This window comes from Pelodiscus sinensis, chromosome 24 (assembly GCF_052426305.1).
Source record: "Pelodiscus sinensis isolate ZL-2025 chromosome 24, ASM5242630v1, whole genome shotgun sequence".
In the NCBI taxonomy this organism is placed as follows: domain Eukaryota; kingdom Metazoa; phylum Chordata; order Testudines; family Trionychidae; genus Pelodiscus; species Pelodiscus sinensis.
The window spans coordinates 8,157,328-8,184,569 of record NC_143075.1 but is presented as its reverse complement, the minus strand read 5'-3'; the positions used below and the strand labels follow the sequence as shown (position 1 = coordinate 8,184,569).

At 44.6% G+C, this 27,242-nt stretch overlaps 2 protein-coding genes across 11 annotated transcripts in view; one reads left to right on the top strand and one right to left on the bottom strand.

Annotated features, from left to right (window-relative positions):
• Positions 1-27,242, bottom strand: part of SLC35E2B (solute carrier family 35 member E2B) — a 62,464-nt gene that overhangs the window by 24,702 nt on the left and 10,520 nt on the right. The window contains exons 2-4 of one of the 9 annotated variants that reach the window (XM_075906199.2): positions 25,513-25,579; positions 22,336-22,494; positions 19,733-19,878 (exon numbers count right to left, since the gene is read on the bottom strand). The exons of 1 other annotated variant lie outside the window; for it this stretch is intronic. The gene's annotated coding sequence lies outside the window, so the exon portion shown is untranslated. Of the gene's footprint in view, positions 1-3,073; positions 3,306-6,527; positions 6,796-10,478; positions 12,261-12,790; positions 13,010-19,732; positions 19,879-22,335; positions 22,495-25,512; positions 25,580-27,242 lie in introns of those variants that run through there. 7 more of the 9 variants (XM_075906201.2, XM_075906200.2, XM_075906205.2 and 4 more) reach the window with 7 other exon arrangements.
• LOC102460811 (uncharacterized) overlaps positions 20,253-27,242 on the top strand; it is a 33,348-nt gene continuing 26,358 nt past the window's right edge. Inside the window, exons 1-3 of one of the 2 annotated variants that reach the window (XM_075906207.2) lie at positions 20,253-20,406; positions 21,825-21,921; positions 25,897-26,050. In XM_075906207.2, the coding sequence (XP_075762322.1) occupies positions 20,387-20,406; positions 21,825-21,921; positions 25,897-26,050 (271 nt within the window). In that variant the 5' untranslated portion in view covers positions 20,253-20,386. Of the gene's footprint in view, positions 20,407-20,592; positions 21,135-21,824; positions 21,922-25,896; positions 26,051-27,242 lie in introns of those variants that run through there. The other variant, XM_075906206.2, reaches the window with a different exon arrangement.

Below are 27,242 nucleotides of genomic sequence, written 5' to 3'. Positions count from 1 at the left end.
TGAATATTTTCTTGTGTTGCATAGTGACAGATTTAGGCTTGGTATTGATCTCTCTCTCTCAGATACTTAAAATTATCCCCCTAATATCTAAGCACCTAATAATCTAATGACTTGGCCTGCCCAAAGCAAATGAATGGTATAAATCTCACAGAAAAATGTGTAATTCTAAAGCACAGAGGAAAATAGTATATAATTGCTCTCTAGTCATTATTTGCTCATTATAAATGTATTAGAAATAGTTTCAATTTTCTAAAGGTTTCATGGAGACAGTTACAATCTTTGAGAAAAACTTAGGGATTCATAGAAATCAGGGAAAATGGTTTGACTGACCAGCAAGCTTTGAAACATCTGCAATCCTAATACCCTCTACTTCAAGTGCAGTGAGGAGGGGGTGTGTCTACACAGCAGGGCTTAACTCGCTAACGTCAATTGCATACCTTATTTCAAAATTGGGAGCACCTATACAGCACGTATTTCAAAACAGAGCACTCTTCCTCTGACTTCCCTTACTCCGCATACAGTGATGGTTACAAGAGACTAAGTGAGAAGTCCTCCAGCTTGACAGTATTTCGACATTATTTCAAAATAACTACCTGCTGTGTTGACACGGACTAAGCTATTTCAAAATAGTGCTAGTTACTTCGAAATAATGTTGCTGTGTAGACATACCCGAGCAAGCCAGTCAATCAGCTTCCCAAAACACCCATCAGCATACTGAAAGACAACTCTCGGTTCTATCTAGACTGCACACAAAACACTAGAGGTGGGATGGGAGGAAAACTGCTTCAACTGCGAACTTGTTCTAGTAAATCTGATTTTAATTGTCCTTGTTCATAGCTCTGAGAAACAGATCAACCACCATATCCTCTCTCAGACTGCCCTTGATTAAATTTAGATTGTAAATTGCTGAATCAATAAAGAATAGGCACTTGTATCTCTAGAGTCACTTACATCAATGAACCCTAATCTAGTGAAAATTTAGTTCCAGCAATTGTCGCATTGACTTCAAAAGCATTACCTTCCTTAAGCATAGTTACAAATATGAAAACATTCACAAGATTGGACCTAAATATACTTACAACATGAAAAACACTGAAACATGTATGGGAAACTACATTAACGATATGGGGAACAAACTAAAATAGATTACAGCAGCTGCTAGCCAAGAACAATATTAAATGTCATAAAATATTTATCGTTATCATTCATAGCCATTTAATATATGGCAGAGTTTAAACTGACTCTCCTGTCTTAAGATCTGTACTGTATTTATTGAGCTGTTAATGAAAACAGGAGTTGTTTGCCACACAAAGTAACTATGTCCTCCTTCCAAGACTTGGTCTTAAGGAGGTAGGGGAGTGCAAGGACTAAAACCATGGAGATTACACAGCAAAACATCTTCCTAAATTAATATGCTGTTCCCTGATCAAGGAAGAATTCATTTTCTTAATTCTTATGGCTGCAAAATACTCTTTTCATACAAATGGGATTTTTTTTAAATATAGGTCAATGGAATAAAAAGAAATGATGCAGAATGGGGGAAAGCAATCAAGTTACTCACTATAAAGCAATTGTACTGTAGTAATACTCAGCTATTTCTGTACAAGCAGTACATTTGCAGATTAAAACAGATTGAAAAATTCTTCAGTCTCTGGCCTGGAGGTAGCTTCAACTGTCTTCAGAGCAATCCATTCCCTGCAGATTTAGGACAAGACAGGTTGAACCTCCCTAGTCCAAAAACTTTGGGACCTGACCAGTCCAAGCCAAGGGAGTTTGCCGGATATGGGGAGGTCGGGGGAAGGGGACGCCAGCTTCCCCGCTGGGCTCCTCTCCCCAGCCACCAGGCTCAGGTGCCCCTGACCCCACCAGCCCTGCTAGCTCCATGGCCTCTGGTGGCTCAGCTTGCTCCAGCAAATCTGCTAGTTCTATGAACTCTGTTGTCCCACCAGCTCTGGCAGCCTTGACAGTTTTGCTGCTCTGTAGTCTCTGCAGCTCCGTGGGCGCTGATGACTTTGCTGCCCCGCAGGCTCTGCTGCTCTGTTAGCCCTGCTGACCAGCTCTGCTTCCAGCTACTGGCAAACTTTGCCACTGGGGCTCTCTAGTCCAGCAATATTTGTGGTCCAGCCAGATCATGGATGTTGCCGGATCAGAGTCCTGAACCACAGAGTTTCAACTTGTACTGGCAAGCTTCACGGAGGACTCTCCATCTTTAGATTTCAACCCTGTTCCCTCCAGCATAAGAATTAAGACTTCACAGTTCCCATTCACAAACTACCAATTGTAAAAATAAAAACTGTGTAGAGTGAAAACTATATCCATTCAACAATTCAGGACAGGAAGTGAAGAATATCCATTAGAATCTGTAGTATGAATTTTGGTTGGTAGAATTACACAAATTGGAATTTAGCCAAGTCACTGAAACTTAATAAATGTTCTGGTAATATCAAGATGACAGTGGTTTTAGCACCACTGTGTCTCCTATTTTCATTATATGATTTTTATTCAGCAATGAAACAAAGGGAAAACTGCTATCTACTGACTCAGCATTACAATTCCCTCTAGCTCCAATAAACCTTGGGAGTACTGCATCAAAATAATGATTTGGCCATAACCTTCTGAGATAAAAAGATATCACAACATAAGGTGGCTGAGCTTTGCTCCTTGGACGCAGATATAGTGAGTCCAAAACAGTGGCCAGCATTCTGTGATTCTCTTGTGCTCTAAAGAATCATGCTGAAATATTCATAATTTACAGAGAATAGCCACACTCTCCCCCCCCCCCCCCACACACACCTTTTTTTTCTTTGGCTAGACATATTGTTTTTGGGTTGATCCTTTTTTGGCTGAAAGAAAATATCCTGAATATTTAAAAAGAAAGTGCCATCACAACCTTCAGATTGTTATTACAGCATCAGTACACTAAGGCAACAGTAGATAATGAAGTTCCTAACACCGGCAGCATTTTTATTTCATATTTGGTAACTTTTTGTTAAACAGCATGACATTCAGCAAAAGTTAAAACTCTAGCAATCAAAGGATATCATAAGAAAACAAACATACACAAATTACTGACCTGCTATCTTAAATAAAGTGGAAAGTCTTAAATTGGCTGAAACAGTTCCTCATCTGGGATTAATTTGGTTGTCCTCCCTAGATACGGACAGTCTTGATGTTTACGGATAGATGAAAACGTGGCAGCAGTTGGGAGACTGTGCTAGATTACACACAGAAACTGAATCTTCTGGCTTGTAAGTATAAGCAGCATACAGTGTACTTTATAATGCTTCCGTAAGTCCACCCCAGAACTAAAAAGGCATTAGAAGTGCATTAAAATACACTAAATATGAGAAAATTAATATAAAATGAAATCTTTGAGTGACTCAAATCAATACTGGGGTGGGAAAGAAAGAACTAGATAATAATCCAGAAACTGCTACCTCTTGGTGAAGAAGAAAAACATCACATTTGAGGGGCTATATGAAAGCTATCCTGCACTCACAGACTCACAGGATACATTTGTACTGTAAAAAAAACCCACCCACAGCAATGAATTTCAGAGCCAAGGGTCCACTGACAGAGACTCACGGAACTTAAGCTATAGAGCTACAAATTGCAGTATAGACGTTCCCACTCCTGCTGAAGCCTGGGCTCTAAGACCCTCCCCAGAGGTTAGGGTGGCCAACCCAAAACATCTACATAGCAGGAGACCCATAAGCCTAAGTCAGCTGACCCAGGCTCTCAAACTTCCTGTCACAAAGATGTTTTGGGGTTTTTTTGGTTTTCAGGGTAGATCAGTGTTTCTCAAAGCAGTCTGCGGATCCACTACCGGGCTCCTCCAATTTGTTTATTTACCGGTTCCATAGCCACAGAGCCTCAAAGCTCCCATTAGCTCCACTTGCAGCCAAGGGGAGTCACGGCCCAGGCCATGCCATTTCATGCGTCTCTCCTTCGCTGCAAGTGATGAACCGCAGCCAATAGGAGCCGCGAGGCTCCATGGCTGCGGAGCCAGTAAATAAACAGACCAGAGCGGCCCGTTAGCAGCTCTCTCAGAGTGGATCTGCGGGCCACTTTGAGAAATACTTGTATAGATGTACCATAGATTCCAAGGCTAGTAAGGACCATCGTCTAGTCCAGTGGTTCTCAAAATGTGGTCCATGGACCACTAGTGGTCTGCGACCGTCTTGCAGGTGGGCCGCGGGCTTGGGGCTCTCCCCCTGTGCTGGTGCTCCAGCCCTGCGACTCCGTCTCTGTGTGAGGGGAGAAGCATTGCAGTTCCGATCCAGCTCACAAGGGGGAGGAAGTGGCTCCGTGTATTGCCACTCTCCCGCCCCCTAGTTGGGGGAATGGCAGCACAGGAAATCGCTCACCTGGAGTCTTTCCCCACTGCTCCCATTGGCCCAGAATCACAGCCAATGGGAGCAGCAGAGAGACGTGCCTGGGAGCAGGAGGGGCATGGAGCCAGGTAAGCATCCCCATTCCCCTTCTGCTCAGACTCCATACCCCCATCCTGCACATTCCCTACCTTCCAGATCCACCCCGCTCCTGCATCCTCTCTCTGACCCCTCTACTCCTACCCTGCTCCCACACAGCCCCTCAGCCCACTTTTGCACCCATTCTGTCATCATGAGTGATTGGCTGGTGGTACAGGGAAAGATCTCTATTGAGTGGGGCGGCTGTGGGCCAAAATGTTTGAGAACCACTGATCTAGTCTAACCTCCTGTATAACACAGGTCAGAGAACTTTCCCCAAAATAATTATTTTTTGAACTACAACTTATCTTTTTAAAAAATCCTATTCATCTCCATATCCAGGAGTTGTTAACAGTTAAATACTAAATACTATCTCTAAATTGAAATTGATAGCTGAGAGAAGCAGCAACATTATCTTAAATACAGTGCCTAATTTATGCACAAAATAAACTAGCTACAGTTTAGGGCCTCAGATTATGAGAGGCCTCTAAGTACAAAAAAATGCTACTTTTTTAGTTGCATTCTCACCTATGTATGGGTATATATGAAGATATAAAACTTTATTATTTCTATTTTCATTGTCCTTTCTGTTAGAATAATAAACATTTTTGGTACTGCTATGGGGCCTCAAACTTGACATAGCTTGGGGTCTCAACATGTCTTAATCCACTTCTGCATAAATAATTTGATAAGTGGGTTGGTTATAAAGGGAAGAAAGTATATTTGGTATCGGGATATTTGAATTTATCCGAGCAGAATATTTTATCAAAAACATGTGTGTCCCCCTAATAGTACCTAACTGGCTAATCAGACTGGAAAAAAGCTGTAACTATGAATTTTCAAAATTAGGGACTTAGATTCAAACCTTATTTTCCCAAATCTACTTTCTTCCCTTTATAACCAACCCACTTATCAAATTATTTATGCAGAGGTGGATTAAGACATGTTTGAATAGCAAAGGGCTGAAATCATTTTCAGTAATCAAATAAGTGGCCTTTGTCATAAATAGTACAGGTTGCACCTCTAAAATCTGGGATTCCCTGGTCTGGCAACATCCATGGTCTGGCATGAAAATGGATGTTCCAGGACCAGAGAGTCCCGGCACACTGCAGGGGAGTGGGAGCCCGGAAGCTGGCGCGCAACTCAGTTGGGCTGCGAGGGGGGAGTCCAACCTCTTTATAATCTTACTGAATACAGAAGCCAGTTTTCACAACTATAAGAATAATGTAAAGATGACAATCTGTAGGACAGTGTGTAATGGAATTAACTTGTCTAGAAGTTTTCTTCAAGATAACTTAGCCATCATCACAGCACTGGAAAGTATAAGGTGATTATTCTTCTCCAAGTACCCAAACAGAAAACATACTTTTGTGAAAATATCTCTTTTCTTTCTAGAAAATACAAGTCAAAGGGCCAATGGCCTTTTTAATCAACTAAATTAAGATCAGAAAGATTACTGATAATTACATTCTGATACCTATCACTAAAGAGATAAAACACAACTTTGTTCACAGTAAAGCATAACATTCCAAACAAATGTAACTTGAGTAAGGTGGACAAATTACCGGTAATACATCAGTTTTCATTGGGCCTTATATAGCAAGACAATCAACGCCAACTAGAACAGAGAGAACTAGAACAGAGAGAACAACTGATTTTTCAGTTTGATGGCTGTTTGAATGTTTTTAAAAAACTGGTTTGGGTCTGTTCTAATGTGGTGATTCAAACCTGGGTCTTTCAACACTTCAACTAAGTACTCAAATCACCAGGCCAATGATTATAAGGTGGGTAAGGCATAGCACTACCGCCTCTTTCTCCCATTTTCCTGTGAATGGCCGAAACTGTGTGCGTTAAATTTGCAAATATTTTCAGGTCAACTAATACTATTCATCAAAAAAAATTTCCACCAGCTCTACTTAAAACAAATTTTAAAATTGGCAGAAGTTGTTACTGATTCTCTGCCTTTTACTTCTAGGAATGCACCAGAGATGCCAAGGAAACAAGAGGCTGCTGGTGAAAATCCAGTTGGAAACAACAAGCACAAATTACAACACTGACCTGAATTTTCCTTGAACAATCCTTCTGAATACTTCTGTGACAGAGCTACAAATGATTGGTCCGTTTCCACCCAGCTTTGCCTCAGAACATCTCATAATCTTATTTACAAAGTGAACATCAAGTTTAAAAAAAACCCTAAGAACCTGTCAGAGCCAGATTCCGATAAACAAACAAACAAAAAACCACACCTGAAAAGACAAAAATGATGGTAGATTCAAAATCAACTTGGGTATCCAACCCTGTACTATAAAAGATCGCCGCACTGTCAAACAAAAGATGAAAATCCTCACACCAGCAATTATTTAAACTAACCTCGAGGGAAACTGTAATTCTGACCTAATTTTATGTATGTACTATTATACATGATAAGTGGAAATTATATAAGACTAAAATCTAGATACATAAGGATTTGTTTTATAAATAAAATATGCATGCACACATATTTTCTGTTTTAAATTAACCAAAATAAATACATTAAATAAAGATAGCACGTCAAGAAAAATACAAACATAAAATAATTAAATTGTAAAACACGTATGCTAACAAGAAATATGATATAATAGAGCAGAAATTAAAAAGTATCATTCCCAATACAGTTGATACCTTATCATTACAGCTCAATTTTTGAGTTCACAGGATGCTACATAATCTTCTAACAATCTATAGTGGCTGTTCCAATAAGCACTTAGTATTTTATACTTGGGGGCTGTGTCTACACTGCACCCCTTTTCCGGAAAAGGGATGCAGATGAGACAAGTCGGAATTGCAAATGAAGCAGGGGATTCCTCTTAAAATCAGGAATAAGGAACCTTTCGGAAAAGGCTTTATTTTCCGAAAGATCCCGTCTAGACTGGCGCTTTTCTCCGGCAAAGCCCCGAGCCGGAAAAAAGCGGCAGCCATGTTTATACAAATGAAGCGGGGGATATTTAAATCCCCCACTTCATTTGCAATTCCAACTTGTCTCATCTGCATCCCTTTTCCGGAAAAGGGGTGCAGTGTAGACACAGCCAAAGAGTTTTTATTGGAGGGTGCCAAGAGCATTTTGTGTCAGTGATATGTGATCTAATAGTTTCTTCTGGACACTTCCATTTCTCAGCTCAGGTCATTTTTTCAGGTATATCACTGAATCTTTAGTATAAAATTCGGCTTTTTTATACAATCAGTTGGTCTCAATCCAGATACCCTGCACGCCTCAACTATGTTTGTCTCCCATTAAATAAGCAGACTCTAAAGCTCAAGATATGCCCTCTGCTCCTGAGAGAATTTTCCCCTTAGTCCACTTTCCCCAAGCCTCTCACCCCAACAGGTGCCCTTTAGGGAGGACAGGAGAGGCTGAAACTCCCCTCTCCCATTTGTACAGAATATTTTTGGCTGTTACCTCTCGTTCCCTGACAAAGGGGAAATGCAGTTTGCTGCATTTCTCACTCTGGTTGGGAGACACAGGAGGCACACAAACCTGAACCTGCCCGAGCTGGGGGACATGCACCCCTCCCCCAGCTGTGCCTGCTGGAGCTGCAGAGGCCATGAGGAGCCACTTCCCACCTGGCCCAAAGCTACAGCAGTCAGAGGGCTGGAGTAATCCTCTCTGCCTCGGAACAGCCTGCATACTGAACCACTCATCCTCAGCTCCACCCCAGAGCAATGATTTAAATGGAGAAAAACAAAAATGAATTAAGGACCCAAACAATGCTGGATAAATCTTCTAGTAAATTATAATGAAAAAGACATCTTGACCCTGCTAATACTGAATATTAGCTGCATGAGAACAAGACTGAGAGGCTAACTTAATCCAAATAAAAAGCCACACTGATATTATCCAAGGACTATGGTGGAATGATGTTTGGTAAAAACAGAGTATACTGGAAAATAAGGAATCAAAACTCAGTGTTGGATATTACACCTATTTGGTGGACAAAATAATAAGAGGACCACTACCCATCACTCTCTTTCGGGGCCCTTCAAAAGAGAGACTTTATGCAGGGAAAGAACAGATGGAGGAAACTGAAGCAAGTATCATTATGGCTGCCAGCCATATCACCTGCTGGGACCTTTGGTTTTCACATCCTAATTTTGAGTGGTGTCCTGACCAGATTGGGCCAAAGAGACAGACCCAGATAACACTGCCACCTCTACTGGCTCCATCTGAATCCCAAACACGACCCTGGATGAAATGGGATTAGACTTTACCAACAGTAACAACAACTACGCCAGCCCATCTCAACTTTTTCTCTATTACCCAAAAGAACAGTTATCACCAACTTTGATACCAAAGACAGACTTGTGAGACAATGGTGTTTTTACTTCTTAAACTCTCTCCAACTAACAGGAAAGGAATCCAGAAATGTAGTTAAAATTAAAGCCTTACTTAATGTGATACATTTAAAATGCTTTAGCTGTTTTTCCTTTTTTTTGTATCTTTCATAAAAGTTTAAAAAGGATGTGTCATGATACTAAACAGAAGGGGTGTTGGAATAATTTGTATATTAAAGTGCTGAGAGACACTGAACCAGTGCGTACACTCTGCGTATAATGGAAACCACTTCAACCTGGGAGTGAGTCAGCATTGCCAACACCCCGTTTTCTGGCACCTATGCTAAGCATGCTAAGGTCTCTGTATATCAAACCCAAAACACTGTTTAATGTTGCATATTAAAAATATTTATAACACTGTTAACATTTTTGACCTTTGAGATTAATACAATGTACCTTGAGAGGAACACCACCTAGCAAAGACCACAATGAAAATCTGTGCTATGTTTTCTCTACATACAACACCTATGCTTCTTACATGAAACAGGATAGTCTCCTTGGGCAATGTCTGCAAAGTACCCTGTAAACAAATTCTATCTCAAAACACCAGAGAAAGATGGCTACAAACTATTTAGCACAGTGAATAAGGTTAATCTACTGGACAAGACAAATTCCAGCCCTCTTCCCGGAAAAAAATAATACCCTGCAAACAAAATCTCAGTATGCATGCACACCTCTCATTTTAATCTAGTAAGCAATACACATTGCCTGCAAGTGAGAAATATGCCTAAATATAATTCTAAACATTTAAAAACATGTATTTTATTATACAGAGATCATAACACTAAAGACACTTACAAGCAAATATTTAAGAGGTGGATAAAAAGCAATTACCATACAACATTCACTTTTGAGAAGTGCCAGCTTTTGAGTACTAAGAGCAATTTAAGTTGTTTGATACTTCCCTGTGCCCAATAGGTAAAGCAGGTAAAGCAGAAGTAACATGAAACAGTAAGAGAATATTTAGCCCTAAGCATGACCTCTCGCCCACCTAATGTCACTAAACAGGATTTTAATTTAAAACAGCTCTTGGACCCAGTATGTATATAGGTGCCACGTAAGTTTCTCTGCACCCACAACAGTTTTGCCAGCTGCTACCATTCCATGCCACCATTCTACTGACCTTTCTATACTGTGGTTGAAATGCAACAGTGGCACAACTTCGCCACTATAGCACTTCAGTGTACACACTATCTATGTAAACAGAAGGGGCTCTCTCATAGGCGGACCATCTTCCTGAGAAGTGGTACCTAGACTGGCAGAAAAATTCTTCTATTGATCTAGCCTACTTTACAGCAGGAGTTAGGCTGGCTTAACTACACTTCTCAGAGATGTGGATTTTTCACTCCTCTTAGTAACGTAGCTGGATTACCGGTAACCTCACTTTTCAGTGTAGACCAGGCCGAAGATCTGCTAATGCCCAATAACCTATTCCAGTTCAGGTAACCCCACATAGCACAGGAAATGCATCTAAATCAATCCTGACCAAAGATCCAGTACAAGGCCTCTCTAGGGGACAACTGTAAATCATACAGCAGCTTTGCAGGACAGACATATCTCTTCTGAAGACTAGTCCAAGACCACCAAATAAATGACTACATATGCCTTTTTTAAAAAGTAGTATTTTCACTCATGACTTACTCCAGGCTTTGAATCTTCATCTCCAGAGGTGAGAAGCTGGTGTATTAATTAGCCTCCAAAACAGAAACTTAAAGGATTCTAAGGCATAAAAATAAGAGCTGAACTTCAGAACTGACACTATTTGGAAGAGTCCACCCTGAACAGAAATGCCAAGTATCACTTCATGCCACATTCCTGACACCTACACTGCTGGACTGCAACAAACTGCTCCATACATGCAGAGCCCAGCACTCACACTGACCGGTCTGGGTTTAAATACTTGCCTTAGAATGAAACCACCTCCTAGAACAGGGATGGTCAATAAACAGCCATGGACCAAACACAGTTTGCCACGGCTAGCCTCTTGCAGACTGCCAAATGCTTTGTTTACCTGAGCCTCTGGACTCGCAAATCCTGTTGGCTGCGATCTATTGTTCCCAGACAACGGAAGCTGCAGGAATCAGTGGTCCAGCCTGTACCTCGCCCTGTTGCTCCCACTAGCTGGAAATGGCAAACCACAGCCAACAGGAGCTACGAGCAGCAGTACCTGCAGATACTCAGATAAACAAAGCATCTATTGGCCTGCAAAGGGATAAACTTGGTGAATCACATCCACCCTATGGTAGAGATGTTAAATTTCGATTAATCAGCTGATTGAGTAGCCAATGGAATTTCCATTGACTACTCAATTAGTCGATAAGGGGAGCACTCACTATCCCACTGCACCTCTCCATTTGAAATGTACAAGAGCCACCCACAGCTCTGCATCAGCAAGGAGCAAAGCATTCCCTGCTGACAGAGATTCCCCTCTGTGCCTCTTCCTTTGAAATGTACAAGAGTCACAGGTGGCTCTGGTACATTTCAAAGGAAGAGGAGCAGCAATGGGACCAGCCTGAGTGGGACTGTTTCAATCCCCGCTTGCACCATTTCCCAAATGCCACCTGCCTCCCCAGCCCCCCCGTGGAGACAGTGCTGGGGGGGGCGGGGAAGGGGAGAAATGACTTAAGCCAGCTCCCTCCAGCACCAGCTGGTGCTCCACCCCTCGCTGCTTCTCTCTGATAGAGGCAGCAAGTTTGGGAGGGAAGCAACTAGTCAAGTTCCTACTCGACTACATGATGAGCATTTGTTTACAGGGTAGTCAGCTAGTTGACTAGTCGCTTACATCCCTACCCTGTGGGACGCTTATTGTCCATTCGTGTCCTAGAAGTTGAATTTCTGAGAACCTCAAAGAACTTTGTAGGAGGGAGAAGGGGAAATCCGAAGGTTACAAATGTGCATTCATTTTTTAAATCTTTGTTGTTGTTGTTAGAACACTGCTTATTATGCTATGAAACAAACATTGGGTTATTTCAAGTTCTATAGTCCCCCATCCAAGTATTTTTAGTTATTTTACTTTTGAAGTCGGGAGAGTAAACTCACTCAAAACTACTGTCTCGGGGACAGACAAAAAACTCGTGGAGGGAGAAGCTCATAGTCAAAGATGATCAAATGAGTATCTAGACAGCACTTCAATTTACAGATCCAAAATCATTCTACAAAGCAATGCAGATGATATTACTCCCATTTCACATGAGAAAGGAGGGAAACAAGAGAGACATGGACTCAGCTAAAGTCAGCATGCAGCAGTCAGGATTACACCTCTCAAGCGCTCAACTCCCAGTCGCAGGAACCCCAGATTATACCTACCATGTGATACTGCACCTACCCTCTACCGCGGCAGAGGCCCCTCAGCTAAACCACCTGCCCCTTCCCCTAGTAAACACCCTGCAAATAAACTGCTTGCTTTTTCTCCCAACAAAGACCCCCCCTTAAACCGCCTGCCTCTCCCCCAGCAGAGACCCCCCAATAAACCACTTGCTTCTCCCCCAGCAGGGACCCCCCAATAAACTGCCTGTCCCTCCCCCAGCAGGGACCCCCCAATAAACCACCTGTCCCTCCCCAATAAACCGCCTGCCCCTCCCCCAGCAAAGATTCCCCCCAATAAACCGCCTTGCCCTCCCCCAGCAGAGATTTCCCCCCAATAAACCGCCTGCCCCTCCCCCAGCAGAGACCCCCCCAATAAACCGCCTTGCCCTCCTCCATCAGAGTTTCCCCCCCAATAAACCGCCTGCCCCTCCCCCAGCAGAGACCCCCCAATAAACCGCCTGCCCCTCCCCCAGCAGAGACCCCCCAATAAACCGCCTTGCCCTCCCCCAGCAGAGATTCCCCCCCCCCCATAAACCGCCTGCCCCTCCCCCAGCAGAGATTTCCCCCCAATAAACCGCCTGCCCCTTCCCCAGCAGGGACCTTCCCCAAGAAGCCGCCGGTCGCTGCGCGGGGCCGCCCCGCCCCACCTGCCTCCTCCGCCGGCTCTCAGCCGGGCCCGGCCCCGCCGTCGCCGCCACCTGCCGCAGTCTCGTCCCCGCCATCCCCCGGCGCCGCGCGGGGCTGCTGAGCGGAGGAGGCGCCGCTCACAGCTCGGTCCCCGCCCGCCGCCGGCAGGGCCAACCCGCCTTCGCCGCGGAGCTGGGAGCGGGGCGGGCTGGCCAGTCACGCCCCGCGGGCCGCTTGGCCCGCCCCGCAGCCCGGGGTCTGAGCCCTGCGCAGCCCGGGAGGGTTCCCTTCCGCCCTGGGGGCCCTGGGCCGCGCAGCCCGGCAGGGGTAACCCCCAACCTCCGTGGGCCCCCCTTGCGCCAGAGGAAAGTTAACCCCTTCGTCCTTTGGGGGAGGGAAGCGGAGTCCTGCATCCCCTCCCAGAGGAGGAACCCGCCAAACCTTCGGAGGGACCTCAAGTGCCTTTGGCTGCTCTCTACCCTGGCTAGGGAGAGGCCCTGCCGCAGAGTGCAGTTACACCCCCCCTTGAGACCCGGTCCCCGTCACCGCCTCCCAACAAGAAACAAGTTTTTGGCAGGGAGCAGAATGCTTCCCAAGAAACAGCACCTATCCAGGGAAAGCTAGGGAACACTGAGTGAGGGCCGGGGGAAGTAAACAAAGCCTGGGAACCCATCGGCTACGTCTAGACTGGCATGATTTTCCGCAAATGCTTTTACTGGAAAAGTTTTCTGTTAAAAGCATTTGTGGAAGAGCACGTCTAGCTTGGCAGGGGCGCTTTTCCGCAAAAGCACTTTTTGCGGAAAAGCGTCCATGCCAATCTAGACACGGTTTTGCGCAAGAAAGCCCCGATCGCCATTTTTTGCGCAAAACAAATCTGAGCTGTCTACACTGGCGCTTTTACGCAATAGGACTTTTGCCCGAACGGGAGCAGCATAGTATTTCCACAAGAAGCACTGATTTCTTACATGAGACCGTCAGTGTTCTTGCGGAAATTCAAGTGGCCAGTGTAGACAGCTGGCAAGTTTTTTTGCGGTAAAACTTGCCAGTCTAGACACAGCCATCCTGTTTACTGGTGCTAACCTCAGCTCTTCCGGCTATCACCTTTTGGACCAGTGGTCCCCAAACTTTTGGGGATGCCGGGCGCCCACGGGCGGGTCACTCACGCGCCGGACACCCGGGGGCAGGGCCGCACACGTGCCCGGGGCTGAGGCCACCCGTACACCGCGTGCACGGTGCCATCCATGCGCCGCATTCTCAGGGCCGCCGCTGCTCTGTGCCGCACGCCCAGGGGTGGGGCTGCCCATACGCCATGCGCCTGGGGCCGGCGCCGCTCCTCTGCCGTGCACCCAGGGGCGGGGCCGCCCGTACGCCACGCATCCGGGGCTGGAACAGCTCATGCGCTGTATGCCCGGGGCTGGTGCCACTCCTGTGCCATATGCCCAGGGGTGGGAACGTCCATACACCGCGCGCCCGGGGCCGGCACAGCCCTTGCGCCGTGCACCCGAGGGCAGGGCAGCCCATACGCTGCTGAAAATAGCACCCCCACCAAAAATAGCAGCAAAACTTGAGGGGAAAAAAAAGGAACTGACCGGGGACAAAAAACAAAAATAGCAGGAAAACTTGGGAGAGGGGTATTGATGGGAGGGGGGGTGGTTGGGTCGCCTCACGCCCCCCAGTTTGGGAACCCATGGCCTAGAGGTTCAGGGTGAGATTACAAAAACGAGGCTCATCTCTTGCACAGGCAGCAACCTGTGAAATTGTGTGAAATGAAGATAGGACTTCACAAAACCTACCCACATGACTAGCCTCCTGTGGTGGCAGGCTCAGCAGTAATGAGATTTGGGGCCAGAAATGTAGGAATTGTTTCAGAAACAATTCCTACATTTCTGGCAGGCAGCCGCTCCAGTAACCTTAACTAGTAAACTGTAACGGGTAAGCCTCACCCATTAAGAATGAGGCTTACCAGTTAACCTGTTACAGTACAGCTTTGTATCCCTAGTTTGTATACATGTATAACACTGCCCTCTGCTGTTATATGTTTCAAACCTCCCTGTGTTTAAATGTACAGGCTACGTCTAGACTACATCCCTTTTTCGTAAAAGGGATGTAAATTAGATGTATCGCAATTGCTAATGAAGCGGGGATTTAAATCTCCCCCGCTTCATTAGCATAAAAATGGCTGCCGCTTTTTTTCTGCACGGAGCTTTGCCGGAGAAAAGCGCCAGTCTAGATGCTGATCTTGCGGAAAATAAAGCCTTTTCCGAAAGATCCCTTATCCCAATGGTGTCGTATGTGTGCATTTAGTGGAAGGAACTCCTGGCCCTCAGAGATAGCGTATGGGCTTCGGAAACCAGCGTGGCTGAACTGGAGGTACTAAGGGAGGCAGAGAGGTATGTAAATTAGGCTTTCTGGGACACTGTAGAATTGTCCCACCTGAGGTTAGACAGCCCCTGCGCTGTTAAGGAGGATGAAAGGCTCAGGAAAGGTGAGCAGTCAATGGGAGCAGAAAGAAACCTTCCCATAGCTGGGACCCTCGTTCCAGATGACGTTGGGGTATCCTCTCACACTGAGGTTACTTCTCCAGGGGAGGGACCTCCAGTCATTAGGAAAAGGCAGGTGTTAGTAGTGGGAGATTTGATCATTAGAAACATAGAAAGCTGGATTTGCAATGACTGGGGGAATCATATGGTGACTTGCCTGCCTGGTGTGAAGGTTGCAGATCTCTCTAGGCATCGAGATAGACTTATATGTAGTGCTCGGGAGGAGCTGGTGGTCATGGTGCATGTAGGTACCAACGACATAGGAAAGGCTAGGAGAGATGTCCAGGAGGCCAAATTTAGGCTGCTAGGAAAGAGACTGAAATCCAGGACCTCTATGGTGGCATTCTCAGAAATGCTTTCAGTTCCACACACAGGGCCAGGTAGGCAGGCAGAGCTTCAGAGTCTCAATGCATAGACGAGACAATGGTGTAGGGAGGAGGGGTTTACATTTATAAGGAACTGAGGAAACTTTTGTGATAGGGTGAGGCTATACAGGAAAGATGGACTCCACCTAAACCAAAGCGGATCCCGACTGCTGGCACTTAACATTAAAAAGGTCGCAGAGCATTAAAAAGGTTGCGGAGCAGTTTTTAAACTAAGAGATGGGGGAAAGCCAGTTGGTGAAGAGAAGCACGTGGATCGGACAGAGACTTCTCTTAGAGGAGAGTCTATTGATAGAGATTCTCTAGGTTTTAGTCAGGAGGAGAGGAGAGAAGAGGATAAAGTATGGACCAGATCAGACGATAAACTTTAACATAAAAAGGAATCTGACACATCAGAAAAGGGCAGACAAATAAACAGTGACAAGTTTTTGAAGTGCTTGTACACAAATGCTAGAAGTCTAAATAATAAGATGGGAGAACTAGAGTGCCTTGTGTTAAAGGAGGATATTGATATAATAGGCATCACTGAAACCTGGTGGAGTGAGGACCATCAATGGGACACAATCATTCCGGGGTACAAAATATATTGGAAGGACAGAACACATTGTGAGGGGGGAAAGGGGACTGGCACTATATGTGAAAGAAAATTTAGAATCAAATGAAGTAAAAATCTTAAATTAATCAATATGTTCCATAGAATCTCTATGGATAATAATTCCATGCTCTAATAAGAATATAACAGTAGGGATATATTATCGACCACGTGACCAGGATAGTGATAGTGACTATGAAATGCTAAGGGAGATTAGAGAGGTTATCAAAATAAATAACTCAATAATAGTGGGGGATTTCAACTATCCCCATATTGACTGGGTACGTGACACCTCAGGATGAAATGCAGACACAAAATTTCTCAATACCTTAAATGACTGCTTCTTGGAGCAGCTGGTACAGGAACCCATAAGGGGAGAGGCAATTCTTGATTTAGTCCTGAGTGGAGCACAGGATATGGTCCAAGAGGTAACTATAACAGGACCGCTTGGAAATAGTGACCATAATATAATAACATTTAACACTCCTGTGGTGGGAAGAACACCTCAGCAGCCCAACACTATGGCATTTAATTTCAGGAAGGGGAACTATGCAAAAAATGAGGTTAGTTAAACAGAAATCGAAAGGTACAGTGACTAAAGTAAAATCCCTGCAAGCTACATGGACGCTTTTCAAAGACTTTTCAAAGAGGCCCAACTTAAATGTATACCGCAAACTAAACACTGTAAAAGAACTAAAAAAGAGCCACCGTGGCTTAACCATGTAAAAGAAGCAGTGAGAGATAAAAAGGCATCTTTTAAAAAGTAGAAGTCAAATCCTAGTGAGGTAAATAGAAAGAAGCATAAACACTGCCAAATTAAGTGTAAAAAAGTAATAAGAAAAGCCAAAAAAGAGTGAAGAACAGCTAGCCAAAAATTCAAAAGGTAATAAAATGATTTTTAAGTACATCAGAAGCAGGAAGCCTGCTAAACAACCAGTGGGGCCACTGGACAATCAAGATACAAAAGGAGCACTTAAAGACGATAAAGTCATTGCAGAGAAACTAAATGAATTCTTTGCTTCAGTCTTCATGGCTGAGGATGTTAGGGAGATTCCCAAACCTGACCCCTCTTTTGTAGGTGACAAATCTGAGGACTTGTCACAGACTGAAGTGTCATTAGAAGAGGTTTTGGAATGAATTGACAAACTTAACAGTAATAAGTCACGAGGACCAGATGGCATTCACCCCTCAAATGTGAAATTGTGGAACTAACAACTGTGGTTTGTAACCTATTCATTAAACCAGCTTCTGTACCCAATGACTGGAAGATAGCTAATGTAACGCCAATATTTAAAAAGGGCTCTAGAGGCGATCCCAGCAATTACAGACTGGTAAGTCTAACATCAGTACCGGGCAAATTAGTTGAAACAATAATGAAGAATAAAATTGTCGGACACATAGAAGAACATAATTTGTTGGACAAAAGTCAACATGGTTTCTGTAAAGGTAAATCATGTCACTAATCTACGTCTACACTGGCACGTTCTCACGCAAAAACTCTTTTGCAAAAGCTCTTCTAGAAAAGAGCGTCTACACTGGCATGTGGTTTTGCGCAAGAGATGTGCTTTTGCACAAGAGCATCCGTGCCAGAGTAGATGCTCTCTTGCGCAAGAAAACTCTGATGGCCATTTTAACTAAAGGGCTTTCTTGCGCAATAAATTCATGTTGCCTGTCTACACTGGCCTCTTCTGGAAGAGCTCTTGCGCAAGAGGGCTTATTCCTGAGCGGGAGAGTCAGAGTTCTCACGCAAGAAGCCCTGATTTTATACCTTAGAACGTCAGTTTACTTGCGCAAGAACATGCGGCCAGTGTAGACAGGCAGCAAGTTTTTGCGCGAGATTGCACCAGTGTAGACAGCCTTAGAGTTCTTTGAAGGGGTCAACAAACATGTGGACAAGGGGGATACAGTAGATATAATGTAGATTTCTAGAAAGCCTTTGACAAGGACCCTCACCAAAGGCTCTTGCGTAATTAAGTTATCATGGGATAAGAGGGAAGATCCTTTCATTGATTGAGAACTGGTTAAAAGATAGGAAACAAAGGGTAGGAATAAACGGTACATTTTCAGAATGGAGAGGGGTAACTAGTGGTGTTCCCCAAGGGTCAATCCTAGGACCAATCCTATTCAATTTATTCATATAAATAATCTGGAAAAAAGGGGTAAACAGTGAAGTGGCAAAGTTTGCAGACGATACTAAACTGCTCAAGGTAGTTAAGACCAAAGCAGACTATGAAGAACTTCAGAAAGATCTCACAAAACTAAGTGATTGGGCAGCAAAATGGCAAATGAAATTTAATGTGGATAAATGTAAAGTAATGCACATTGGAAAAAATAACCCCAACTATACATACAATATGATGGGGGTTAATTGAACTACAACTAATCAGGAAAGAGATCTTGGAGTCCTCATGGATAGTTCTCTGAAGATGTCCACACAGCAGAGCTGGACGGAGGCATGGGCGAGCTGGGCAGCTGCCCAGGGCGCCAATCAACGGGGGGGATGCCTGATGGCAGCTGTAAGGGGCGTGCGGTGTCCCTTACAGCTGCCATCAGGAGCCGCGCACCCACTTCCGCAGCACCAACCCGCCCACATCCCTGCAGTGCCCTGCACGGCCCGACACACGCGCGAGCAGCGCAGGCCAGGCCAGGCAATGTATGCGCCATGTGCCCCGGGCTGCGTGCCAGCAGTCATGGCCGGCGCGCGCATGCGCCGTGCGCACCAGGGGGGAGGGTGAGCCCGTGCACCAGGGGTGGCGCGCCCACGCATGTGCCCTGTGCCTGAGGGCAGTGCTGCACGCCTGGCCCAGGATGCCAAAAGGGCTCGGGCAGGCCCTGCCACACAGTGTGCAGTCAAAAAAGCATGGATTCATAACATCAAAAGATTAAAAAAGGGACAGAGAATATTTTATTGCCCTTATATAAATCCATGGTATGCCCACATCTTGAATACTGCAAACAGATGTGGTCTCCTCATCTCAAAAAGATTAGAAAAGGTTCAGAGAAGGGCAATTAAAAGATTAGGGGTTTGGAATGGGTCCCATATGAGGAGAGATTAAAGAGACCAGGACTTTTCAGCTTGGAAAAGAGGAGACTAAGGGGGGATATGATAGAGGTCTATAAAATCATGAGTGGCGAGGAGAAAGTGAATAAGGAAAGCTTATTTACTTATTCCCATAATATAAGAACAAGGGGCCACCAAATTAAATTAATGGGCAGCAAGTTTAAAACAAGTAAAAGGAAGTTCTTCTTCACACAGCGCAGTCAACCTGTGGAACTCCTTGCCCGAGGAGGTTGTGAAGGCTAGGACTGTAACAGGGTTTAAAAGAGAACTAGATAAAGTCATGGAGGTTAAGTCCATTAATGGCTATTAGCCAAGATGGGTAACGAAAGGTGTCCCTAGCCTCTGTTTGTTAGAGGGTGAAGATGGACGGACGGCTTGATCGTTACCTGTTCAGTTCACTCCCTCTGGGGCACCTGGTATTGGCCTCTGTCAGCAGACAGGATACTGGGCTGGGTGGACCTTTGGTCTGACCCCCTGTGGCCATTCTTATGTTCTTACTGCTATCTGGATAAAGGACTCTGGCGTCTTTGCACTGCAGAAAGATGGAACATTAAACATCTCTTTGCTGTTTTCTGCAGATCCCTCTCTGCTACCCTGCAGAGCCCGCATTTCCTTCTTAGGGGCATGAGGCAGCCCTGTACCCAGCTCGCTTCGGGCGAGCGGACGTGCATACTGCAGGAAGCAGACATGCACTAACGCAGCTGCCTGCAGCAGCGCCCTCGGTCTGCGCGTGTCCCCGAGCCAAGGCCAAAGGGGGGCCGGCCCCGCGCGGCCAGGCACAGAGTTGGAAAGCCCCACGAGACACCAGCTCCTGGACAGGACACATGCATGTGACCTCACAGCCCACGTCACAATCTGTGTGGAGCGTGTTCCAGCGGTCCCTACCCCCCCCCCTGCGAAACTTCAGAGCCAGCCCAGAGGGGGAAGTGACGTAGTGCTTGGCTCCCGGAAGTGCGCAACGGACCCGGATGCTGAGCCCGCCAGGTCCAGCAATGTAGCCACTGTTACCGGCGCGAGGGGGGGGTGTGTCGGGCGCTGCCATGGAGCCGGCAGACAACAGGTAGGGGAGGGGCGGGGCCTGGCCCTAGCGGGGACCCGTTGCCGGCCTGCCCTTGGGGTGGGGGAGGGGAGTCGGACGGCACCAAGTGCTTCCTGCAGAGGGGGACGCGCCCTCCCTCCCGTTGTTGCGTTCAGCCTCTCCCTATACCAGTTGGTACGGTCCAGGCAGGGGTCCTCACTTCGGTCCGCATATGACCAGGCAGGCCCTTACAGCTGTGGGGGGGACATGGAACAGCCTGTTCCTGCCCCATTCTTGGGAGGGGGGATGCCGGCATTATGTCATCACCATGCAGCCCCCACCTCCACCCCTGCCATCGAGTCGCTGTCCTGCCCTATGAGCTCATACACGGCCCCATGACGTCACGCACTCCTGTGATGACATTGCCTTGCGGCAGGGCAAGGACCGTGCCCTGTGACATCACCGCACCTCTGCATGGACCGGTAGCATCCTCACATCATCAGACCGTCCCATGACATCACCATGGCATTGTGTCAGGACACTGCCTTTCCCATGACACACTGCGATTGCCCCATGCTGGAAAGTGCCATAGGATGTTACATCGGGAAGGTGCCGTGAGACAGCAGCACAAATGCAGCCTGACGTCACATGTTGAAGAAAAATGCCATGCTGGGATGCATATCTCCAGTGGCATCCCCCTAAATGGGGGCCATCCTGGGAAAATTACAAAAGATGGCAACTCAGCATCTGCAGCCACATCTCTTACATAGGTATTAGAGATGTAAAAGTGTAACCATTTATGCTTACGTTTACATTACGGTTACATGCTGGCTCCCTGAGAGCAGGACTGGCTGGGGCTGCTGGCCCATTCCTGGGGAGGCTTCACTGTGGGCACTACAGTGTAACTTTACTCTGGGAGCAGAGCCAGCAGGGGCTGCCAGCCCTATTTCCAAGGAGGATTATATATAAGCTTTCTACTGAATAGCCCACAGTGTGTGTAACACCTAGGATTTTTAATGCTTACACGGTTACGTTTTTGAATGACTTTTTACATCCCTAACAGGTATAGCTTGGCAACATCATAAATATAACCCTGCAAATCCACAGATATCTGCTTTATATCCACGGGTACTGGTATCTGCAGATATGGATGCAGATATTCATGGCTAATTTTTGCAAATATGGATGCAGATGCAAATATAAATTTTTATCTAGAACCATGCAAATGTGGATATCTGCTTTACATCCACAGGTATCCACATCCACATATGTGGCTGCGGATATCACAGTTCATTTTTACAGATACAGATGCAGATCTAATCATAAGGCGAATGTAAACCCATGTTTACTAAATGATTTGAGATGATTTTATTCTTATTTCATTTCTGCAGAAAGATATTAATAAAACATAACTTAGTTCCACTCTTTTTAATTATTAATTATTATTATTATTATTACAGGGATCCTCTTTTTCCTCCACCTAATGAGACTACAGACCTTCCACTGCCAAATTTAACACCAAGGCATCAAGAACTTATTCCTACTCCCTGTGGCCCTGTAAGTACTTTAACTATGTAATCTTGATTCAGAGCATAAGTTATTTTGATAATTTTATAGCAGAAAAGAGTCCAAAACACCTTAGGGAAAATCTCTTCCAAACCATCTGTAATATGTAATACTTTGGCTCTGCAAGAGATCAAATGGTATGGACATGTTAGCAGTGTATTTAGTTCTTTTAAACACTAGCATGCAGAAATACATTATTATTGAAAGGGCGAGGAGAGTGAAAATTCAGATCTAAAATGCACAGAATAGTATAATCTTTATTGTCATTAATTACAGAAACTATCAGGTTACACTCACATTTTTTAAAACCCACACATTGCCTTTCATATGCTACAAAAACATCTTAGCTTATTAAGAAGGTAGGAATTTTTTAACTCCTTGTAATAAAAATAATTAGTCACTCACTCTTTAATTTCTAGTCCGTTTCAGAGCTGTGTGCTTGTGCAGCATTGAATTGCAAGCACAGCAAGAGAAAGTGTTCTTAAGACTTCCTTCTACTGGAATTTTAAAAGAAGCAAGTGAAGAAAAATAGGAAATGAACCAGATATGATTTGAAATTGCTTCCTGAAAAAAAGAAAAAACAAAAAAATCAGAAAACAGTAGGGAATGTTGAAAACCATGTCCACATTATCAGTTGATTCTTTACTAGCTCAAAAGTGAAATATTAGAAATGCCATAATCCAGTAATCAGAACATCTTGAGCTGTATTAATCATGCCTGCATAGTTTTTTCATTCAGAAGCCGATGGACTATACAAATGGTTACTTTACTTGTGGTCTCATTGGAAGTCTTTAACTAATTACTTGTGTTCATAACTGGCAGAGTATTTATGCTGTGAGGTTTTTGTATTTTCCATTGCTTTGATCTGTAAACTGAAATAATTATTAAATAGAAATCCAGTAGACAATTTAATTATTTATTGCCATTGGGGACGTCTAGATGGAGATAAAAGACCTGCAATTGAACTTGGGTTGGGCCCAAGCTCTGGGACCCTCTTCCCTTGCAGGGTACCAGATCTTGATCCCAAACATTTATACAGGAATTTTTTAGCCCCAGAATCCAAAACCTGCAAGCTGTAGGTTTAGGGTTTTTTTTTATCCCCGTATAGACATGCCCACTATGGCCAGCATATCACCAATTTACTTATGTCTGTGCTCAACTTTAAGTATATGCTGAAGTCTCATTGATGTCAGTGACACACATCCTTAAGTGCTCTCCTGAATAGTGATGATTTTAAGCATGTGCTTATATGCCTTCCTGCATTGCAGGGTCTGTGTGACTAAATCCTAATATTTTAATGGGGAAATGTTACTGGTTTATATAATAAATAGTACAGTCCATATGCAATAAACTAACGTATAATAACCTCTTATTGTCATCTGTAGAAATAAGTTACAAAATGGAACTATGTGGCAACAGTCATGTTTTACGAAATCCTTCCTCCAGATGACTCTTCCACTCTTATTAACAGTAATAGAGATGTAGCCATGTTAGTCTGATCTTGCTGAAACAAAGGAAAGGACTATGCAGCTACTGTACTGATTATAGTGAGAGACTCTGCTACACACTATCCAAGAAATTAAGGAACCACTTGATTAGTATCCTGTACAAGAAACAGAAGAATATCAAGAATTAAAGTGCTGCATAATCCTTTCTTTTGCTTCACTCTCATTAACAGGCACTTAAGTCTTTTTCCTGTTGCCAGTTGCACAGAAAAAATGAAGAGCATGGCATCAACATGGTTTCTCAGTAACAGCTGGGTCTGAGATTTTGACTGCTCTGAGGAAAAGAGAAAATGTGGCTTATTCACATTATCTGGACACTGCTGAGGAATCTGAAGGATTCAGTTAATTTTCTAACATAAGTTCTATAGCTAAAAGCATTTTGTGTGTGTCAGTTTGGTTTAGCAAGTGTATTTCTATGGGTGAAAGTCCTTGATTTTAGAATGATGAGGATTACAGGATTCTGGCCTTCTTATTCAGGGCTACTTCTAAGAGCTGAATTTGACCCCTCTGGATGAACTAGAAAATTAACCATTGTATCTAGGGATGGGAACTACTGTGCAACAACCTGGCCATCTCTGGTCCTCCTTAGTTTTGGAGTAATTTCTTCCATTCTGTGGAGCTTCCCTTTATGTTTGTAAGTTGTCCCTGTGATTAATTGGGTCACAGAGATCCCCTTGAGACTGTCACCTGCCCTCTGAAATGTCTCACCACCCTGTTCTGCTGAGCCAGAAGCTCTGTTCTTCCCCAGCAAAGTCACAGAGTTGAAGTAACAGCTCCCCAGCAGAATAACACAGATACTAAGAACAGCTCAGAAAGTTTGCTTCCTTTATGAAAGAAAGATATGCACAGCTGTTAACCCAACCCCATAACAATTGTTTGTATTGGGTTAGATAATAAAAGTGATTTTATTAAGTATAAATAGTAAGATTTAAATGGTTGCAAGTGGTGACAGACAGATCAAAGTAAATTATTAAGCTAAAATAAAACAAAATACACCAGTTAAGCCTAATATACTAAGAGAAATTGTTACAAATCATAATTTCTCACTCTAGATTTTATTTCAGATAAAGTTCTTCTCAGGTCAGAGCTGAACTTTTTTCTGACCTGGGCCTAGATTAGGGGTGGGCAATAATTTTTGATCACTCCAAGAATTTGGTAAGTGATCAAGGACTGCACTCTTTCATGATATTAATGGAGAAGCTGTGGGGTCTGGGATGGAGGTTGGGAGCAGAAGGGAGCTCAGGTTTGGAGACTGGGGTGCAGGAGGGTGTGTGGGTTCTGGGAGGGAGTTTGGGTGAAGGATAGGGTTATAATCAGGGGCATAGGACCTGGGAGGGGATATGGAAGCAGGAGAGGATTCTGACCTGGAGGAGCAGTGTAGGAAGGAGTGCAGGGTTTGGGAGGGGATTGTGACCTGGAAAAGGGGTTCAGGAGGAGGTTTAGAGGGTTTGGTTTGTGACCTGGCATTGGGGTACAGAAGGAGGTGCAGGGTCTGGTAGGGAGTATGGGTGCAGGAGAGGATTCTGACCGGGCGCAGGAGGTGGTACAGGGTTTGGGAGGGGGTTGTGACCTGGGGCAGGGAGTAGCAGTGTGGGAGGGCGTGGGGTGCCACTAGATTGTGCTGGGGACAGGTGCACCATGCAAGCGGCACACAGCATGCAGAGAGCAGATGAGCCCCTTAGCTGGTTGCTTTGAGCGTTGTCTCAGGGTGTGGCAGGCAGGGAGTCTACATGAGGTTCCCTCCAGGCCATGGGACGATAGTGGGCTGGATTTGGCCCTCACAATGGATTTTGCCAACCCCTGGTCTAGGAGCTTCTCCCTCCCATCATTAGAGTTCTTTTGTTTCCAGGTCTTTTCTTGTGGCCTCTTTGATGGGGAGCAGTTTGCGAACCTAGATGAAGACATGCTTCCCATTCCTTAAATAAAATTTTCCCAGAATGGGAAGTTTTTGTTCCATTTCCTCCACTCTTGTGGAAAAATACAAAATTCAAGATGGATTCTAGAACCAGGTAGCTGGTCACATGTCTTTTTAGGACCAATCACAGTTTAGACTTACAGGAAAACCAAGACTACTTACAGATAATTGTCTTGAGCATCGGGCCATTAAGTTCCATGAGTACCACTAATGGCTTTCATGAAAAGTCCTAGATTAATAAACAGATTTACACTTCATATTTCTTACTTCATATACAAGAAAGATATATGCACACAAATAGAATATACACAGTGATAGGATTACAAACTTTTCAATGAGAGGTTATATGTCACATTTTGCATAAAGCATACTTGAGTTATGCATATTCATATTAAAATACATTTCCATAAAAATATGGGAGAGCAGCAGTAGAGTGCCTTTTAGTTTAAAAAGTATCATTTAAGTAATTTAGTGTAATGTATTTTTAAGATGTGATAATCTGATTTTAAAGAGATGTGTCTGAGTTTAAATATTTTCTCATTCCAGATAAAACCTTGGTCAGAGTTGTCCTCTCCTGTCAAGATCTACTTCTGTGTAACCATCCTCTCTCTGCTGAGTGTAATAGGACTAACTATAGAAAACCTCGTTCAACAGACTGAAGAAAATTTCACCGTTTCTCTGATACAGTTAATTGGAATTGGTAAGTAATGACCAGTTACTGCACTTGAAAAATAGACCCACGAATTCATCGCCCAATTAGTAAATAAAGGACTCTTACATTTCTGATTTTGTTCTAGTTGATAGAATAATATACACTGAGCCGCAATACCCACAAGAGCAACATTATACTAGTGCAGGAGAACACATGCTAGACCAGGGGTCAGCAACCTTTTCAAACCAAAGAGCCAAACTACATCAAAATTTAGAAAAAGTGGTCAACAAAGAGCCATATAAGAATGCCTATTTGCATGGCTGATAAAATACGACTTAATATTATGGACATGTGGATTAATAATAGCATAAATGAAACATTGCACTCGCAGACTTTAATGGGAATTCTGCTGCTGCATCTTTTCGCGTATTTCTTTGAAGTTTACATCATAACTGGTCTGCATGCATTCAGGCTGTCTTCTGTCAATCTTATGGCAGGGGCCTGGAGATGTGGGGCTGCAGGTGTCTGGGCTGGGGTATATGAGGCTCAGGGCACAGTGTTGGGATGTGGGGGGGTGCAAGAGTGTTATGACAAGCGGCTGGAGATGTGGCAGCACAGGAATGAGGGTCGGGGTGTATATGTGGGCTCAGGGCAGGGGGTTGGGATGTGTGGGAGGTGCAGGAGGCAGGGCAGAACACTGGGAGTGGGAAGTAGAGTATGTGGGGGGAACCCTGAGGCCAGATGATCTTATCTGGCTGGGGCTGGGCTGCTGCATCCAGGCAGCAGTGGCTGGATGAGGGGCTGGGCCAGGATCACCGCAGCCAGATCATGGCCTCCCTTCCTACCCATGCCACAGCAGTAGGAGGGCTGCAGACCCCTCTTCCCGTAGCTAGATGAGGTCTGGACCGCGGGGCCTGTCCCAGGATTGGGGCTGGTGACAGGATGCTATGGCAAGATAGGCTGAGCCCTGATTGGGGCCTTGCAGTACGTTCTTACTGGGACATCCCGCCTTCCTTTTACCTCTGGTTAAAGGTGAAATAGACGGAAAAAAGACCTCGACATGAGTAATTACACATTTTTAAAAATTTTGAATTAATTTTTCATTTTAATTTAACAAGTTTCATGTATTTTGGGAATGACAGAAGATCCGTATTTGCTTCTGTACTGTGTCATATTTGGCTCGATAGCCATAGGTTGCTGACACTTGTGCTGGATACTTCTGTGGCAGTTGTTTTTTGAT